The sequence below is a fragment of the Aquarana catesbeiana genome, linkage group LG06, assembly GCF_042186555.1.
Source record: "Aquarana catesbeiana isolate 2022-GZ linkage group LG06, ASM4218655v1, whole genome shotgun sequence".
NCBI classification, from domain to species: Eukaryota; Metazoa; Chordata; class Amphibia; order Anura; family Ranidae; genus Aquarana; species Aquarana catesbeiana.
The window spans coordinates 243,045,124-243,066,479 of record NC_133329.1 but is presented as its reverse complement, the minus strand read 5'-3'; the positions used below and the strand labels follow the sequence as shown (position 1 = coordinate 243,066,479).

The following is a 21,356-nucleotide window of genomic DNA, read 5'->3' as shown; positions in this document are numbered from 1 at the left end:
TATTACCGTTGACTCATGGTCCAGCAGGCATGGACAGGGACGTTACCTAAGTTTCACGGCGCATTGGGTGACTCTGCTGGCAGCTGGGAAGAATGCAGGACAAGATGCAGTAGTGTTGGAGGTTGTTCCGCCACCACGCCTCCAAAATGCCACTACTGATTCTGACACACCTCTCTCCTCCACCCCCTCCTCTTCTTCCTCCATGGCCTCTTCCTGTGCTTTGTCCTCGGAACCAGTGGTGCTCCGTAGGCGTTCAAGGGGCTACTCAAGTATGCAGGCCAAAAGATGCCATGCGGTGCTTGAGCTGGTGTGATTGGGGGACAGGAGCCACACAGGGGCAGAGGTTCTGTCAGCTCTGCAGGGGCAGGTTCAGAGGTGGTTGACGCCACGCCAACTTAAGGCAGGAATGGTGGTTTGCGACAATGGCACCAACCTCCTCTCCGCCCTCCGACAGGGACAAATGACCCATGTGCCCTGTTTGGCTCATGTCCTTAACTTGGTGGTGCATTGGTTCTTGGGCAGGTACCTGGGCATACAGGATGTCCTGAGGCAGGCCAGGAAAGTCTGTGTGCATTTCCGCCGGTCATATAATGCCAGTGCTTGGCTGGCAGACCTCCAAAAGGAATTTAACCTGCCCAAGAACTGCCTAATCTGTGACATGCCCACCAGGTGGAACTCAACATTGGCCATGCTGCAGCGGCTGCACACGCAGCAGAGGGCCATCAATGAGTACCTGTGCGACTATGGCACCAGGACAGGGTCAGGGGAGCTTGGTTTTTTTTCCCCACGCCAGTGGGCCATGATCAGGGATGCATGCACTGTCCTGTCACCATTTGAGGAGGCCACGAGGATGGTGAGCAGTGACAGTGCATGCATCAGTGACACTGTCCCCCTTGTCCACCTGTTGGAGCACACGTTGCGTGGAATAATGGACAGGGCACTTGAGGCAGAACAGAGGCAAGAAGAGGAGGACTTCCTTAGCTCTCAAGGCCCCCTTTATCCAGACAGTGTTCCTGCGTGCCCGCCGATCACACAGGAAGAGGACGAGGAGGAGGATTGTGTCAGTATGGAGATGGAGCCTGGCACTCAGCATCAGCAGCAGTCTTTAAGGGATCATTTACAGTTCCAAGAAACACATGGACTTGTACGTGGCTTGGAAGAGGTGGCTGCAGATCATGTCGTCCTTAGTGACCCAGAGGACTCTGGACCAAATGCCTCAGCAAACCTATGCTGCATGGCCTCCCTGATCCTGCAAAGCCTGTGGAAGGATCCTTGTATTTGTGGTATCAAGGAGGGGGATCGTTACTGGCTGGCAACCCTCCTTGATCCACGTTACAAGGGTAAGGTTGCGGACCTTATCTAGCCGTCGCAGAGGGAGCAGAGGATGAAACATCTTCGGGAGGCCTTGCAGAAAGGTCTGTGCAACACGTTCCCAGAGACTGGGAGGTTACAAACTCCTGTTTCTGGACAACGTGTTGCTGAGGCTTCGGTCAGTCAAAGAAGGAGCGGTGGAGAAGGTGGCCGTCTGAACAATGCGTTCAGACAATTTTTTAGTCCGCAGCCCGAAAGTATGATCAGTTCCAGCAACCATCGCCAGCGTCTGTTTTACATGGTGCAGGAATACCTAGGGGCAAGATCTAAATCGGACACCCGAAAATCAGTGCTGCTGGAGGCTTTGTAACCGATCACAGGGTGCGTCTGTCCACCGACTCGGTCGATCGACTGACCTTCATAAAAATGAATCAGTCTTGAATCACCACCAGCTACCAAGCACCTGATGCTGATGTAACCGAATAAATTTTTTTGAAATGTCAGATCCCTTCAAAGACTGCCTATGCTGATGAGTGACTATCCTGTTATACTGAGTAATTATCCTCTTCCTCCTCAATGATAATGATGATAGCTTGTAAGAACATTTTTGGTTCTGGGCGCCGCCAGTCCCATCACCAGTGCCTAAGGCCCAATGTTTCAGCCCCTGTTTAACAGGGGCATGTAATTACAATTTTTCATGCAATTCTTTGCAGCAGGGCTAGTTCTTGCACTCCAACTAGAGTATCTGTGAGGGATTGCAGTGTTGTGGCACCAGCACCAGTGCCTAAGGCCCAATTTTTCAGCCCCTGTTCAACAGGGACATGTAATTAGAATTCTTGATCTAATATTTCACAGCAGGGCCAGTTTCTGCGTCCACCAAGAGTATCTGTGAGGACTTACAGTGTTGTAGCACCAGCACCACCACCAAAGGCCCAATTTTTCTGCCCCTGTTCAACAGGGGCATGTAATTACAATTCTTGATCTCATATTTCACAGCAGGGCCATGTGAGGGCTTACAGTGTTGTGGCCACACACACACACCTAAGGCCCAAATTTCTGCTGAGTATATAGGGCAGGCCCCTACTTTCAAACATCCAACTTACAAACGACTCCTACTTGCAAACGGAAGGAGACAACAGGAAGTAAGATGAAAGTTAATATGGGAAAAAACTTTTCTCCTTTCCACTGATGCTTTATCACCAATCCTTGTTTCACAAAAAAACCCAAATTTTCAAAAAACATTTGTCATTGGGATAAAAAATGAGGTGAAATCTTCTGAAGAGGAGCACAGACAGCAAAACAAGTGTCACAGGGGTGATAACCCTTCCTTAGGTTTTCCAAAAAGCTTAAAATAGATTTTTTGGCTGGAGCTAAACACGTTAAAAATGTACCAGATCAAAATTACAAACAGATTCTACTTAACAACAAACCTACAGTCCCTGTCTTGTTTGCACCGCCTGTATACTGCTGTTCAGAGTATATAGGGCCTGGGGGCCCCATAACTTTCCTTTTTTTATTTTGGGTGCGGGGTTCCCCTTAATATCAATACAAGACCCAAAGGGCCTGGTAATGGACTTGGGGGTACCCATGCCGTTTGTCTCACTGATTTTCATCCATATTGCCAGGACCCGACATTACATTAAAGCCGCAAGCAGTTTTAAATGACTTTTTTTCCTTTAAAAATGACATTTTTTGCAGGGACTGTTCTAAGCACGGGAAACACGCGCCACTTTACAGCCATACTATAGACACCCCCCAGGTACGATATTTAAAGGAATATTTCACTTTTTTTTTTTTTACTTTAAGCATCATTAAAATCACTGTTCCCGAAAAAACGGCCGTTTTTAAAACTTTTTTTTGCATTGATACATGTCCCCTGGGGCAGGACCCGGGTCCCCAAACCCTTTTTAGGACAATACCATGCAAATTAGCCTTTAAAATGAGCACTTTTGATTTCGAACGTTTGAGTCCCATAGACGTCAATGGTGTTCTAACGTTCGTGCGAATTTTCGGTCCGTTCGCAGGTTCTGGTGCGAACCGAACCGGGGGGTGTTCGGCTCATCCCTAGAGAAGTAGTCTGGATACTCTCAAGTAAGAGAATCTCGTCAACAGAGAGGTTAATAATAAACGTCTCCTGGCGTCAATCGCTAGGAGAAAAAATAAGGGATTCATGTTCAGCAGATAACTGAACAGAATCCACTGTTAGAGGCAATGGGAGGTTATTACCATAGGAATGTCAACATCATATTTAGAAAACCTGTTGTAATAAAAACAGTGTAAGCATTGCCTCCCGCGGCCTTCAAATAAAGCAAGTAAAATATTTAAATTGGTCATGTACCCCTTCCAGCCATTTAAGTGGTAGCATGAATCAGTAACATGAAAACAGCGCTAAGAGCAATCGTTAACTAAAGATTTGAACATTGATTACAGTGAATAACTTAGTAAGCCTAAATAGTCCGGGACTAGCTAAACTCCAATATTATAAACGAATTTCCGAGTATGTACCATAGGCACATTTGGTAACAATGCGTAGTAGTGCAAATAAAACCGGTTGTAGCGGATTGGTTCAGAGACAACCTCGGCTCTGAAACTCCCAGAGAAGGGCAGTAGATCGACCCATTTAGAACAAGGGGGTACCCCAACAACATATAAGGTGTAACCCGTGCTCCACCTGGAGAATCGTCCAGGTGGATAACTTAGGTCTGTATGTATAGTCAATTGGTCAGGGACCAGAGGGTATTTATGTAGTGATTTTTGGTTGGCTTGGAGGCACAGGACATCTGTCAACAAGCATGACTACTGGGTACATGAGATCAGTCTGGTAGATGAATCATGTGGGTAAAGCTTATGCTGCACAACCCAAATGATCCTGCACCAATCATATAACAGTCAAACTCCAGTATTACATAAAACACCCATAATATGGTTTGAGTTTGGGGGATATTATATGGTAACACACATTGTTTTAGAAGGCAATGAGTATCACCCATACTGCCCCAATCCTGAGTGTTCTAAGTAGGGGACACAGTCCGACCAATCTAGAATGTAGAGTTATGTGATTAGTGCAAATTATGCACCGTAGTGCCCTCCTTAAGTAAAGGCTATAGGTATAGTTAATTGGTCAAAGACCACGGGATGTTCACACATTCCAATTTGGTCAGACAGTATGCCTGGTATATTAATCACTAAGCATGAATGACCATATGCATAAGAGAGGATAGTTAGTGGGTAAAAATACATATGCATACAGATAAGTAGAGAATTTCCATCAGAGATGTTATCAATTGCAGCCTGTGATTACAGCTCAAAAATAAAGACATAGCAAAGGTAGATGGATAGCATTGTTCAGATGTTGTTTTGAGATCTGGATCCCTTGGCCGCATAAGGAGATTTGCCATAGCTGGGGCCCGTGCGTTTATTGAATTTTGATTTTTTTTTGGTGGAGGGAGGCTTGGAAGGAGAAGCCTGTGGAGTGTGGGGGGGAAGAGGGTCCCTGAGTTGGAGTACGGAACTCCTTGTACCACTCCGGTAGTTCTATCAGTGGCAGGTTGAGCTGCTCGCAGAACGTTGGGGTGTCCTCAGGCATCCTCAGATAATATTGTTTACCCTGGTATGTAGTGTTTAGGGCAAAAGGAAAGTGCCAACAGTAGGGTATCCCCTTTTCCTTCAAAACAGACCGTATGGGGTGCAGAGCTCACTGTTTTGGTGTGTAATATGCGAAAGGTCCTGGAATAGGGAGAAATTGTGAGGATTTGGTCATTTCACCTGGCCTTGTTAAGAATCTCCTCTTTGAGTGGGAAGCTCTGCAGGCAGCATACAATGTTTCTCGGGGGAACCGTGTCAGCAGGAAGGGGATTCAGGGCCCTGTGTGCCCGCACAAAGTCTATTTTAGTGTTTTTAGGGCACTCAAGGAGCTCATTGAAGACAGTCTGGAGAGCTTGTTTAATCTGGGGTGGATCCATTGTTTCAGGGATCCCCCTGACCCTGATATTTTGCCTCCTTCCCCTATTATCAAGGTCCTCTAAATGCCTAATGATGAGGATTAAATGGGTGGCATGAGATAGCTATCTCCAAATGCTCCACAGCTCTGTCCCTTTTTGCCTCTGCTCTGTGTGTGTGATAAGCGATCCGATGGGGACAGAACATCAGCTTTTAGATCAGTGATAGCTGAAGAGAAAGTGTTTTTAATGATGGACGCTATTTTTGTCATTTCTGACAGGTGATCTGTGTAGGCAGGTTCCCTTACCATGTCTTCTGAGGCTGACACGGAGTCCTCACTCTGTTCTGCCTCGTGCTGCATCAGCGCCATCTTGGCTGCAGAACAGCCTCGGGTCAGATGTGTCTGGAGCTCGAAAAGCTCCAGTATGCTGCGGGATCCTGGGGTGGAGAACGATCGACTTTGACTGGAGCCTGGTGTAAGTTTGCCCCGCTTGCCCACCGTCGTTGCTGAGAGGCTGGAAAGGGTGATTTCAGCAGCAGGTGTGCAGAGCTCAGTTATTCAGCGTCTATTCCCGTCGAGCTCCAGGCCACGCCCCTAACCTTGATTACTTTAATTATAAATATGCAGATAAATATATAATATCTGGAATAAATTTCCACAGTTGTACTATCGTGTTTTTTTCCTAGACTAATTTGGATTATTAAGCTGTGTATATAGCTGCATGCATGTTCCTGTCTGCAAGGGAAGTTTTCTGCATACTGTATGCATTTAATACAATATGATCCAGAGTCACGTGTTTCATATTTTACTATTTACCTCTCATGTTACAGGAAGTTCCATATGATGCTGTACGATACATGACTGGAGAGTGTAACTATGGAGGCAGAGTAACTGATGACTGGGACCGGCGAACACTTCGTAGCATCCTTAACAAATTCTATAACCCAGATATCATTAATATTGAAGGTTACAAATTTGACTCAAGTGGTTTTTACTATGTTCCATCTGATGGAGATGTAAGTGATATGTTATGTTTTCTGGAAATATATTTGAAAATGTAAATAATATATACAACATTTTGAAATATTTTAGGCTTTAGCCTATTGCACATTCTAATCACATTACTATCTGAAAAAAACTCTTACTTTTCAATATGCACTTATTTCTGATACCTTTTAAAGAATCGTGCACAGCAAGTAGGAAAAAACAACAACTAATAAATAAAAACACTAAACGCAAAGCATGGAATAAAATTGACTGTGGATCTTTATTATTGATTTAAAATATAATTTAATATTTTTATTTTTTAAACTTTAAAAATCATATCACAATATAAATAAATCGATTAACCGAAAACAGCTCCAGTCACTGTGACTTGAGCTATTTACAAAAATAACAGGAATTCTAAAAATCAACTGTCCCCAAAAGCCAGGTGGGTCACAAGACCAAACTGGCATCCCACCACTGGATCATGGGCAAGTCAATACACGTTTAGAGATCACAACTGAAAATATCTAGGCCAATATTTGACAAGTTATATGACATCACTCCTGTAAAGCCAATCAATTCAATCCTCTAGGTCAGGGATATGCAATTAGCGGACCTCCAGCTGTTGCAAAATTACAAGTCCCATCATGCCTCTGTCTCTGGGTATCATGCTTGTGGCTGTCAGAGTCTTGCTATGCCTCATGGGACTTGTAGTTCTGCAACGGCTGGAGGTCCGCTAATTGCATATCCCTGGTCTAGGTTTGAATATCTAAAAGAAAAGCTTTCAGCAATGGGCATGAATTTTTTGTCCCTATTAATATGCTTCCTCACTTTTTCCAATGGCCTCAACATAAGGGAATCATGCCAAAACAGTCCAGGAATAATTTCATAAAATACAATGACTGTTCTAGGGAAAGAAAATTTCATGCATTGAAGGTCATTTCTGATCAAATAAAATCTGAAAAAATAAAATTAAGAGTCTGTAGATGACTGAGGCCATTACCATCTATATGCAAAAGTAAAATGTTGGTAAAATGTAATAAAGCCTGCCTAGTTCAAAAAATAAATCCTTCCATATCATACCCTGTTTACCACACAAAAAAACTTTAAATAAACCTTAATGTAAGTCTAGATTTCCAGAGTAAATGAGATTTGAAAAAAATATTTATTACGTTTTTCATGGTTCTTAGGATGTAATAGGTGGCTGCAGGCATTTCTTAACAAGTTCTGTGTAAGTCTCTCCCAGTTGAAAGGCTAAGGACAGACATAGCCTCCTCTTGTTAGCATGCAATGGAGAAGCCCAGCTTCTAAAATAATTAGCCCTTTGTTAGGTCAGACAGTGTTTAAATCCTGTTTACAACTGATAATGAGACCTGCAAGCAAAGTACAGCTAGGATTGTTTATAGCAGAAAATGGTTTACCACTCCCCTTATAAACAAAAAGGAAAAAAAGTAGGATTTTTTCAGTGGGGTTTCCAGAAAAGAGTATCTAAAAAAGGTAAGCTGCAATTTTTATATATACATATTTTTTTTAGTTCTGCTTTGTGAACGGGAACATGTAACAAATATAAAGTAGGTATTATCCCAGTTTGGCTGCAAAAATTGAAATACACTTTAAGGATATTCTGAAAACCACGTGCAAATAAGAGAGATGAAGACTGTCTTTTTTCAGTCACCATAGTAAACCTTTTACTGCAACACACATAAATGAAGTCAGTGTTTCAGGAACTGCAACTTTGTCACGTGTTGGCACTTGTCAAAGAGGTATTTTCCAACAAATGATTACTGTAGATGTTGTCCATCGATTGTGTTTCAGTTACAATTGTCACAATGGTGTTTGAACGGAAGATGTTACAGTACAGTCTCATTTTGTTCTGTTATTCAAACAGCACACTAGATGCCTATTGAAATATTTTTCTATTTTGCAGCCAGTGGGAGTGTAACTTGTAGAGGTGATGCCTGGTGTTTTTTGGAATAGACAAGCAGAGGGTAGTATATACTAATATATACTAGTATAGTATTCCTCCTGAACATAAATAACAAATGTATTCTCCTTTCCTAGCTTTTAATTAGCTATAGCTTACTATTAGAATCCAAGAGAAGGGAAAACAAGAAGTGTAAAGTCTTACATTCTCAATAAAGGTGGCAGCAGTCTAATGATCTCAGCTGGGATCCTTGCAGTGCTGATACCAGTAAAGAATGAAATTCTCTCAAAATACCAGTACAGCGATGATGGGCACTGGACTCTTCTGCACCACCAATGTTCTAGGAGATGGTGTCGCAATTTTTTTCCTTGTCAAAGGAAGTTTATTGAGTATACAATGTTATAAAGATACATAAAGTAAGTTTACAAGGATCTATAAAGTAAGCTCATTGTTTTACAGTAGGGTTTATATAGGTAAATATAATGAAATTTCAAATATTAAACATTGGGTTCACGTAAACCTAAATTAAAGATATATATAATTTCCTTAGTTACTTTTGTAGGTATTTAAATGGTTTATACCTACTATACATATTGTTTACAAGTAGAGTGTATATAGGTCAAATAAATTCTGATAATGAGCTTTAATCGTAAGGTGGAGAAAAGGAAAGAGAAAGAAGAAAAAGGGTTGAAAGGTAGAGGTATGGTCCACAAGGCTGTCCCGCTCGTCAGTTTGTTATTCTTTTTAGTTCTCTTTGAAGCCTTAGAATGGGTGTCTCTGTAAGTCATTTAATCTGTTACCATGGCAACAGGGCAGAGTCATTGAAGTTTGACAGGAACTGTTGTTTTATCCAAGGATGCCAAAGTTTTTCAAATTTTGGAATTTGATTTTGATCGATGGCTACCATCTTAGCATGGGACATTGTATTATTCATTCTGTGAATTGTTTCTGCTAGTACCAATGTAGGAGATTTCCATGCCTTGGCCACTGTTTGTTTTGCAGCCGTTATTAGTTGGATCATTAGTTTGAATTGAGAGAGTGTTAACCATTCCGGTTTTAGATTAAGTAAAGTTAAATATGGATCTGGTTGTATTATTTTTTTAAATATTTTAGATGCAATCACGAAGACTTCCTTCCAGAAGGTTTGGATTACTGGGCAAGTCCACCATATGTGTAAATATGTGCCTATTTCTGGGCATCCTCGAAAACAAAGAGCTGAGGTATTAGGTGAATATTTTGCCACTCTAGCGGGTACAAGGTACCAGCGAGTTAGGACTTTATAATTTGTCTCCAGTGCTAAGATGTTGGGTGAAGATGACTTAGATGTGAGCCATATGTTAGACCAGTCCGTGTCTTCTAAAGTTCGTCCCAGGTCCTCCTCCCACCTCTGAACGTAAGAGGGTCTATTAAGATTTGCTACTCCATATAATTGATTATAAAGTGATGAAATTGTACCTTTAGCAAATGGATCTTTTGTACAGATTGATTCAAAAATGGATAATTGGGATAATGGTGTATCCCCCTTTAGGAATGGTGTATAGAAATTTTTGATTTGGAGATATCTAAATATCTCAGAGTTTGGTAGATCATATTTTTCTCTAAGCGATGGGAATGAAAGGAATGATTTAGATGCTATGAAGTCATTTAGTATCTGAATGCCTGATGTTGTCCAAGCCTTAAAAGAATTTGGGTAGATCCATGCCGGATAAAAGGCCGGATTTCTGATAAAAGAAAGGAGAGGATTGTGTGGAGATTGTATCTGATATTTGGTTTTTAGTTTATCCCAGAGAGATAAGAAGTGTTTAGTTATGGGATTATGAATTTTAAAGCGGTCTTTAGGATCAAGCCATAATAAATTTGATATTAATAGAGGGTCATTTTCTGAAGCCTCTATAAATACCCATAATGGGATTTCCTGTTTTGCATGGTATTTGGACAGACTGGCCAAATGTGCTGCTCTGTAGTAGTTAGTAAAATTAGGGTATCCCAGGCCTCCTTTATTTTTGGGAAGATGTAGTGTGTGTATAGGTATACGTGGTTTAGAAGAGCCCCATATAAACGAAGTTGCTCTTTTTTGTACTATTCTCAAAAAATAGGAAGGAATTGGAATAGGGAGGACTCTGAATAGATAAAGCAATTTGGGTAGAATAGTCATTTTGATTGCATTAATCTTCCCCATCCAGGATAAAGGAAGTTGCGACCATTGTTTTATTAGATTTGTGATCTGTCTTAATACAGGAGGATAATTGGTTGAGAATAAGTCAGAATGAGATGCTGTTAAATGAATTCCAAGATATGGGATTGATTTTTCTGCCCATGTGAATGGGAGTGCAGCCCTAGCCGGGATCAATTCCATGTTTGTGAGTGAAATATTAAGCACTAGGCATTTCTTAGGATTAATCATAAGGCCGGATAGGGCTGCAAATCCATCAAGAGCTGGTATTAAGTTAGGACCAGAGACCTGTGGTGATGATAGAAAAAGTAATATATTGTCTGCAAATATACATAATTTGTGTGCAATACCTCCTACTTCAATGCCAGTTATAGTTTGGTTTGCTCTGATGTATTGGGCCATGGGTTCGAGTATAAGGGCAAATAATAAGGGAGATAATGGGCAACCCTGTCGGGTACCTCTTTCGATATTAAAGGCTTCAGATTTGTATCCAGCATATTTTATATAGGCTTTGGGTTTATTATATAATGCTTTGATCCATGTTAAAAAGTGGGGTCCAAAACCCCATTTTTGTAATGAATATTGCATATATTGCCAGGATACTGTGTCAAATGCCCTCTTAATATCGAGAGATAGAAAACATAAAGGGATTTTCCGTTTTTTAGCAATATGTGCCAATAACACTGCCCTGCGTATATTATCGCCTGCCTGTCTATTTGGCATGAAGCCTACTTGATCTCTATGTATTAATTTTCCTATAATGCTATTGAGGCGTTTTGCTATTATTTTTGCTAATAATTTAATATCGAGGTTTAACAGAGAGATAGGCCGATAATTCACACAGGAAGTATCATCAGAAAGGGGTTTTGGGATCATACAAACAATTGCCATTAGTGTTTCTTGCTGAAAAGAATGTCCATCTAGAAGTTTGTTAAAAGTTTCAGTGAGAATGGGAGAGAGTATTTCTGAGAATGTTTTATAGTATAAAGCCGAGTAGCCGCCTGGGCCTGGTCTTTTGTTTAGTTTTAGGTCTTTTATGGCGTTAGCAACTTCATCTATAGTTATAGGCTCATCCAAACTGCTTTTTTGATTCTGAGATAACTCAGGTAAGGTTATTTTTGAGAAGAAGGATTCAGCCTCTGTAGGATTAAATTCATTGTTTGTCTTGTATAAAGTTGCGAGATGTGAGTGAAATTTATGGACTATTTTAACTGGATTACAAGTGTAAACATTTTTTGATAATTTCAAACGTATTGGTTTGAAAGATTTGTTAGTTGAATTTAATGCCCGAGCCAAATATGTACCTGGTTTGTTTGTATTCATGTAGAAATTGTGTTTGGAGCGTTTGAGGGATTTATCAACTGACTCAGTGAGAAATAGATCGTTTTCCAATCTAGATTTTTCCAGATGAGATTTTGTACTCTGAGATGGATTATCTTGAAATGATATGTAGGCTGCATTAAAATTGAGTTCTAGTTTTTTTGCTAGATTTTTGCGTTCCCGTTTAAATAGTGCCATTTGTCTTTGTATTGTACCACGCAAGACAGGCTTATGAGCTTCCCACAGTGTTATTGGGGAGATGTCTGTTGTATTATTAATTGATATGTATTCCTTTAAAGCTTGTTCAATGGCCATCTGATGTAGTGGGTGTTTGAGCATTATGTCCGGTAAGTACCACGTTGGGTCATGCGCTTTTGGTATGGCTGAGGCTATAGTAGTGTATACTGCATCATGGTCAGACCACGGAATCGGAATTATATCTGATGCAATAATTTCTGGTATCATTCCTATTGTTAGAAAAATATGATCTATTTTGGTGAAGGTTTGATGAGGGTGCGAGAAATAAGTGAATTTCTTTTTCATTGGGTTACTTTCTCTCCATGAATCTACCAGATTGTATTTGGAAAGAAGTTGAGAAAAAGGTAATCTAGAGGTTATTTTGGATGGTGTAAAAGGTGATTTATCTAGAAATGGGAGGAGGACCTGGTTCGAATCCCCACACATTATCACTGTTCCTATTTTGTGTGTATTAATCACTTGTAATATATGTGAGAGGAATGGTGTAGGTTGTTTGTTAGGAGCGTAGTAAGAAATCACCGTGATTGCTGTATCCATTATATAACCCATGAGTATCAGGTATCTACCTTCTGGGTCTTTAATTTCTGATGATAAGGTGAATGGTGTGGATCGGTGAAATGCAATTAGAGTTCCCCTTTGCTTGGTACAGGCAGAAGCCGTGTAAATTTGTTGATAAAAAGAAGAAATATATTTTGGAGTAGAATCTTTGGTGAAGTGTGTTTCTTGGAGGCATACTATGTGAGCCTTCTTGTTATGGAAAGTACGGAAGGCTTTGGTCCTTTTTTGAGGGACATTTATTCCCTGAACATTCAGGGAAAGTATATTCAGTGGTGCCATGGCAATAGATCAAATAGTTTTGACTTACTTTTTGTTATGCAGAGCTGACTGCGCAGATCAACCTGTGTGGACTGAAGAGATGGATAGATAGAAAAGAAACCAGTGAATTCTGGAGTAAAGAGTAAACAAAAAACATATGAGATTAGATGATACATTGTATAAATTATTTTTTGCAAGTAATCACAATTTACCCGTGAAAGAGAATAAATATCTCTCTCAGGGGAATAAGTGCCTTCGTCACACTCCCACATAATATGGTTGGGAGAATGAGGAGGGCTAATGGGGGTACACGGATCTTCCGCTTACAGGAGAGAAGTGCTATGTCAAAAGACATCAAAATGATGTTTCATTAATTGGAGTGCAGAATATAGTTTTTGTTGAAATTATTTATTCCAGGGTGGTTGTATATGGTTAGTCTTGCCCTAGGCTAAATAATTCAGTTAGAAAGGTACTGTTAATAACTTTGGTATTGATGAAGATAGTTTGAATTATTTTGGGATGTTAACCCTTTTAGAGTAAACAATTACATATTTTATTCATATGTAACTGTTTAGATATGTTAACTCATAAAATTGAGGTTGTATTGCTTCAGATTAGAATAAACAAAAACATAATTCTAGGAACTAGTTAGGTAATAATATATTTGTTTTAAGAAAAGAAAGAAAAAGCTTCCATTACTTCTGGATTATTGAACATATTTGTCCTAAAAAGTAATAAATCTATTGTTATTACCTGATAATATATAACTGAACAAGAATTTCCTTATTTCACTTATATATTCTAAGGCTATATGAATCAGAAGTAATAAGAAATATAACTGGAATGTAACATGATCCCACACAGTGTGTGACTATCAGAATGCAGTTACATTCAGTTATAAATACAGGTTTTTTATAGAGAACCATCTCTTAGTATAATAAATGAAGAGATATCAGGAATTAGGATGTCAGTCCATTGAATCTTCTTGGTCCATGGATGATGTGGCATAACGGCCTCTTTTGTGAGAATGATGATTCCCATTTTGTTCTGAAATTTTCTGGGTGCTGCCTGAAGGTGAAGATGATGCCATTCTTCTGCGTGTGGGAGTGTTGCTGCTTGTGGGTTCTGTCAGATTTAATTTTAAAAGGGTTTGTTGTAGTTCATCTGCTGATCTGCTTCTGTAAATTGTACCTTGGTAGTTAAATCTGACTGAAAAGGGGAAGCCCCATTGATACATAATGTTGTGGCGTTGCAGTTCCATTAGTTGGGGTTTCATGGATCGTCTTTTAGTAATAGTAAGTTGGGATAGGTCAGCAAAAATTTGATAATTGTGTCCTTGAAAATTAAGTTCCTTTTTTTCTCTTGCAGCAATTATTATTTGTTCTTTCGTTCTGTAATAATGAAATTTTGTGATTATATCACGTGGGGGTCCATCATTCTTTTTGGCTGTGAGGGCTCTGTGTACTCTGTCCAGTTCTAAACGTTCAATAGGGATATCTGGCTTTAGTTCTTGTAATAGAGCAGTAATAGTAGATTGCAGGTCTGTCACAGTTTCAGGTATTCCCCTTATGCGCAAGTCTGAACGTCTGGCTCTATTTTCGTAATCTTCGAGCTTAGTTTGAAGTATTAAATTCTCTTTTTTTAATTGTTCCAATTCTGTTATATTTTCTTGGGTTGCAATTTCAATTTCATCTATTTTTATTTCTAAGGCTGCGGTGCGGTTTCCCAGCTCTCTTATTTCTTTGGTTAGGCTTTTTGTTATTTGGTCTGAGGTTTGTTTTAAAGCCTTATGAAGCATCTTTTCAAATTGTAATAATATTACTGGGGATACTGAGGAGGCTTGTGGTGAAGTTTGTGAGAGAATTTGTTCTGTATCTGACTCAAATGGAGAGTCTTGCTGTGACATTTTCTGTCTGTGAGAGCGCCCTGATGCTGTATCTTGTGAGGTGACTGGAGCTGCTTTAGCTGCAGTGAGTGCCTGTGAGCTCTTTGTGAGGTGATTTTTATTTCTGCCACGGTTTCCACCCAGTACCATATTTCCTGCCCAAACTTTCACAGTTTGTTCCCAGGGGCAAAAAGGTTCAAATGGATACCTTTTGAGTCTGCAAGCTCCGCTTTGTCCTTCTCTTCTCTCCTCAGCGGTGTGGAGCTCTAACAATGCATGTCTGCTCCGCTAGGCTCCGCCTCCCGGTGTCGCAATTTTTTAAGCAACAAAAATATTATTATTATTATTATTATGCAGGATTTATATACTGCCAACAGTTTGAGCAGCACTTTATGTCTTCATCTAGCCCATGTTGGGTCTCCTGTGCTAGATGGTTAAAAGTTGGGGAGCAAAACCTTTCTACATCAGAGATTAATCGTGATTTATCCTATGATATTTCAACATCCCATTTCCCTGATAATTATTTATGCTACGAAAGAACAGATATTGTTAAATGAATTATTTTACAATGACAGTATTGGGGCTGGACTGCGAGTATCTTCTTCAATCCCATTATCCAGTTTCTACTACTAGGAATCTCAGTTTTATTCATCTAGACTGAGCCTTTAACCCCCAGTATTAAAAAGTGGGGATTTTTGTTATATCTTTTATTTCATAAACAGCTGTTTTAAACCCTTTCTGTGCCAGCTCATCCAATGTTAATTTGCGCATAAACCCTATCTATGCATCAGACTGATGATGGGGTTCCAATTGGGGGATTATGAGTGGAATGCAGAGTGGCATCTGGTTGCAGTCATTAAAAGCTTCTTCTGAGCTACTCAGGGCTCTGTATGATCAGAATATGTGTCAGTTTGGTGGAATAGTGCTGATGGAATTTTCTGAATTTGCCCTGGGGCGATGCCTTTGCAGAATTCGAATATGTTAAACCAGTGGCGGCTGGTGAAGTTTTAGGATAGGGGCGCCAGACCCTGCCCTTCCTTTTTGACCCCTCCCAGCAGAGTCCCTCCTTACATGAAGTGCCCCCAGTGGATTCCCTCCTTACATTAAGTGCCCCCAGCAGAGTCCCTCCTTACATTAAGTGCCCCCAGCAGAGTCCCTCCTTACATCAGGTGCCCCCAGCAAAGTCCCTCCTTACGTCAGGTGCCCCCAGCGGAGCCCCTCCTTACATCTGTGTCCCCAACGGAGCCCATCCTTACATGTATCCCCAGCGGAGCCCCTCCATACATCTGTGTACCCAGCAGAGCCCCTCCTTACATCTGTGTCCCCAGCGGAGACCCTCCTTACATCTGTATCCCCAGCAAAGCCGCTCCATACATCTGTGTCCCCAGCGGAGCCCCTCCTTACATCTGTGTCCCCAGCGGAGCCCCTCCTTACATCTGTGTCCCCAGCGGAGCCCTTCTTACATCTGTGTCCCCAGCTGAGTCCCTCCTTACATCTGTGTCCCCAGCGGAGTCCCTCCTTACATCTGTGTCCCCAGCGGAGCCCCTCCTTACATCAGGTGCCCCAGCGGATTCCCTCCTTACATCAGGTGCCCCCAGCGGATTCCCTCCTTACATCAAGTGCCCCCAGCGGAGACCCTCCTTACATCAGGTGCCCCCAGCAGAGTCCCTCCTTACGTCAGGCGCCAGCAGCGGAGCCCCTCCTTGCATCTGTGTCCCCAGCGGAGCCCCTCCTTACATGTGTCCCCAGCAGAGCCCCTCCATAGATCTGTGTCCCCAGCGGAGCCCCTCCTTACATCTGTGTCCCCAGCGGAGCCCCTCCTTACATCTGTGTCCCCAGCGGAGCCCCTCATTACATCTGTGTCCCCAGCGTAGCCCCTCATTACATCTGTGCCCCAGCGGAGTCCCTCCATACATCTGTGTCCCCAGCAGAGGCCCTCCTTACATCTGTGTCCCCAGCGGAGTCCCTCCTTACATCTGTGTCCACAGTGGGAGCCCCACCTTACATCTGTGTCCCCAGTGGGAGCCCCTCCTTACATCTGTGTCCCCAGCAGAGCCCCTCCTTACATATGTGTCCCCAGCGAAGTCCCTCCATACATCTGTGTCCCTGGCAGCACAGCACTCCTTCAAGTCGCATCTGTAGCTAGTTCTTGGCTTTCTCTGTGTGTTCAGTGGAGAGGGGAGGGGCCTCCCCTCTCCACTGAACACAAGGGAATAAGTCCTCACGGGGGCCATCTTTTTGTTGCCCGCTGGAAGTGACTTTATTCTCACAGGGGTGCCGGGCGGATGCTGCTCGGCGCAATGGATTACGCCACAAAGCAGCTCCAAACCCCGCCAATGAAGCTCCGCGTCTGCAATCTCATGATTGCATTGACGTGGCGCTTCCCATAGTGCACTGTGTCAGGCGCCCAAACACAGTGCACTTAGTTAAAGGACACTTTTTTCAAATTTTTTTTTCTTAAGGGGGCCGTTTTTATTTTAATTTATTTTTTATTTTTTGGTGACTACAGGGGGAGGGGGTGGCAGGTGCCCCCTATAGACGGGCCGCCACTGTGTTAAACAGGTTTTTTTAAAAACAAAACTGTATTTATTAAATAGTTGTGACCAGTTTACTCAGCTGAATCCTATAGGAAAGGAGTGTGGAGTCCCAAAGCTCTCAGTAACAAGTCCTAAAGTACACAGAATCGAGGCTGTGGCCAGAGTACTGAAAGCAAGGAAATGTAAGAAGTTACACTGTCCCAACACTCGGCCCCATTCTCAGCATCCTGCATATACTGGGTATGGATCATGAGTGTATAATGGTGTATCACAGGCAGTGTACATTCATTAAAAAAAAAAAAAGCTAGGAGAAAGCATACACCCTTTTTGGGCAGAAGAGATGCACAAAGGCTACTTCTTAACATTATCTTTTTTTTTATTTTACATTATTAAATGTGAATGAAGTAAATGAGGTAGTAATAACACATAACTCATAAAGGGATATTGAAATGTTTTGCATGCTTTCTTTGTAACAAATGGTATCCTCCCTTATAAATAGTAAAGGAAAGCATCAAAACATTTTGAGAAGTAAAAGGAAGGTTTGAGTTGCTGGATCTCTTAAAATGTATGTAAACCCTTACCTTGTAAAACAACCCATTCAGTTTTGGAGAAACTCTTTTACGCTGCCCAAATCGTTAAAAGGATCAAACAGCTGCTGCAAGCACCCCAATGTGTTCCCACACCAATGCACAAAATTGACAAAAAAATGATGCTGCTCTGCTAAATAAACAAAGTAAATAACCTCCAGAGGTGCTAGCACACAATGACAAGCACCCCCCCCCCCCCCCCCAAAAAAAAAAAAAACCCTCAAAGAGAGTGAAAGAACAATAGTTGATCAATCCCCATATATCCAAATAAAAATGCAAGTTTGATATAAAAGTGAAAACATCAAAGATGAGAATCTCTATACAGGGAATAGATCCAAAAACACAGAGCAAAATAAATGTAAAAAATCAATAGGTGGCAATAATCGGCAATAATCGATGGACAACACAAAGAAGTTATTAAAATTATTCTTAATGTGACTGCAAAGTTATTGAAAACCAAATCAGAAGTGCATAAATCATATTAAAATCGGGTGTAAATTCAATCCCAATTACTTATGAATTTACAGTGAACTTTTAATAATTTATGCACTTCTGATTTGTTTTTTTTCTCTGTATTTTTGGGTCCATTCCCTGTATAGAGCGTCTCTTGATTTTTGTCACTTTCATATCAAACTTATATTTTTTTAATTGGGCTACACGGGGATTGATCAACTACACTCTTGAGGGTTTTTCTTGGGGGGGGGGGGGGGGGGGGGGTTTGCTTGCAATTTTGTGTTAGCACCTCTGGAGCACAGCATCATTTTTTGTTCTTTTTAACCCATTCAGTTTACAATAGCAATGAAAGGCAAATGTGTGTGTGTGTGTGTGTGTATGTATAACCCATAAACAACAAAATCAGAGGAGCAATTGTAAAAATTCTCCGTGGTAAAGGTTTTCCCTTAACTTTTTTGCCATGCTGGACAAATTTACATGTTTTGCAGAATGCCCTATGGCACAGATATATGCCAACTAGGGGTATCAGAATCGGTATATTAGGTATAGCATCTGGGGGTTTAAGTTTAATAGGGGCGATCTTATTTTTCAGATGGGAGCCCTACAGTTGGTGACTCTGGGAAAGTCTGGAAGGATGGCTTTTAAATGGGGGTCCTGTTGTAGTATATTCCCATGATTAGCAAGAATTATTTCCAATTTCTTGTGCTGAAAATGGAAAGTAGTAGTAAATCTGGTGGAATGGTCACCAGGTTCACAAACTTTTTATAGGGGGTTTTTGTTTGAGATAGAATTCAAAAGCTTGCTCCACTCACGGTTCAGTATATCCTTTATCTAGGAATTTTCTTTTCAGGGCCATGCTCTGTTCCACATAGTCTGTGTCCCACATACAGTTCTGATGTAAATGGCAGAACTGTCCTTTGGGGATGTTTTGAATCCATTTTGGATAATGGCAACTCTTGTTGTTAATGTAAAAAAAAGAGTTGCCGCAGTTGGCTTAGTGTAGTTTTTTGCACAGATATTGCCCTAATGGTGACCCAATTCCAGGTCCAGAAAGGCCAAGGTATTACAATCTTGAACATATGTAAAAGATAAGCCAAAGGGGTTATCATTACAATGATTGAGAAATTGGCTAATGAGGTCGGCAGATCCATCCCAAACGATGATAATATCATGAATTTATCTTCCAAAGTAGACAATGTTAGCAGAAAAAGGATTCTGTGTCAGGAAATGTCTCCTCCGCTGGTAATATCCATCATTTGGCGTGCAGTACTGAGGTCCACCAGCAGGTGTGTCCTGGCAGTGATCCATCCTCTCTTGTCCTGTTTATCTCCCTTCCCAGCTACTGATTCCCTGTTTATGACCCCTGCCTGGCTTGACTACGATCCTGGTACTTCCTTTTGCTACATATGCTGGTTGGTTTAATATCACTGTTTGTTTGGTTGTTCACTCTGTATTGGTGGTGTGTTCACATATGCATTTTCCTTAATAAACTTACTTTCACCTATTTATGTCTGGTTCACTCTGTCGCAGTCACACAGTTCTGGTCACATCTGGTTTATGACAGAATACCAGGGCCATCCCTGACCGGAAGTGGCTGCACAGGGGAACCATTTTTGACTCAGTTTGGTTGCAAACATGAATGCCAATGAGGTTATTTATTTTTCTCTGCTGGCATCTGAAAGTGGTGATTATTGCCACCAGGCTTTGAAAGGATGGTCTAGTGACCAGTTGTTTGCAACTATACCTTTGGCTCACTCACTGGTTATATATTGTTTGGGGGGGGGTGCAGCCTTTGATCAAGATATGTACTGAGCTGGCCCTGCCCTGTATTCCAGAGGGCCGTGATGATTTCACTCCTCCTTTTGATATGAATCAGGTTGTATCCCTAGTATGGCTTTTTGAAGATGATCCAGCCGATTTTTGTGAGCACTACTCAGCCTGTTCCCCAAAGGTGATTGCTGAGTGCATTGTGTCTGCTCAGTCTTTTGTTAGACAGGGAGTTTTAAAAGCACAGTTTGTACAACCTATACTTTCAGCATGATCTGACATGGTGCAAGCAGCTCCAGCCAAACAAACCACCTCTGCCACCAAACACCAGCCTACCCAAATGTATGTTTCCCCATCACCCATGTCAACCTCAGTTGCAGCTCAGTATACGCTGCTCCCAACCAAATACTCATATCCGGTCTCTGCTCCCTGTACCTACCCTGCATTCAATCCACCTGCTGCTTCTCAGCTGCCTATAGACCCACAGGAACTTCCCCCAGCTACTGTTACCTCTTCTCTACCATATTCCAATCCTCCTCTCCAGTCTGCTGCACCCTTCACCTACAGAGCTTCAGTGGCTAAGCCAAAGAAAAAACTAAAGTTGGCTTTCTCTGTGTGTTCAGTGGAGAGGGGAGGGGCCTCCCCTCTCCACTGAACACAAGGGAATAAGTCCTCACGGGGGCCATCTTTTTGTTGCCCGCTGGAAGTGACTTTATTCTCACAGGGGTGCCGGGCGGATGCTGCTCGGCGCAATGGATTACGCCACAAAGCAGCTCCAAACCCCGCCAATGAAGCTCCGCGTCTGCAATCTCATGATTGCATTGACGTGGCGCTTCCCATAGTGCACTGTGTCAGGCGCCCAAACACAGTGCACTTAGTTAAAGGACACTTTTTTCAAATTTTTTTTTCTTAAGGGGGCCGTTTTTATTTTAATTTATTTTTTATTTTTTGGTGACTACAGGGGGAGGGGGTGGCAGGTGCCCCCTATAGACGGGCCGCCACTGTGTTAAACAGGTTTTTTTAAAAACAAAACTGTATTTATTAAATAGTTGTGACCAGTTTACTCAGCTGAATCCTATAGGAAAGGAGTGTGGAGTCCCAAAGCTCTCAGTAACAAGTCCTAAAGTACACAGAATCGAGGCTGTGGCCAGAGTACTGAAAGCAAGGAAATGTAAGAAGTTACACTGTCCCAACACTCGGCCCCATTCTCAGCATCCTGCATATACTGGGTATGGATCATGAGTGTATAATGGTGTATCACAGGCAGTGTACATTCATTAAAAAAAAAAAAAGCTAGGAGAAAGCATACACCCTTTTTGGGCAGAAGAGATGCACAAAGGCTACTTCTTAACATTATCTTTTTTTTTATTTTACATTATTAAATGTGAATGAAGTAAA

At 41.6% G+C, this 21,356-nt stretch overlaps 1 protein-coding gene across 2 annotated transcripts in view; it reads left to right on the top strand.

Annotated features, from left to right (window-relative positions):
• Positions 1 to 21,356, top strand: part of DNAH7 (dynein axonemal heavy chain 7) — a 607,644-nt gene that overhangs the window by 497,453 nt on the left and 88,835 nt on the right. For both annotated transcript variants that reach the window (XM_073633106.1, XM_073633105.1), the window contains exon 58: positions 6,082 to 6,267. In XM_073633106.1, the coding sequence (XP_073489207.1) occupies positions 6,082 to 6,267 (186 nt within the window). The remainder of the gene's footprint in view (positions 1 to 6,081; positions 6,268 to 21,356) is intronic.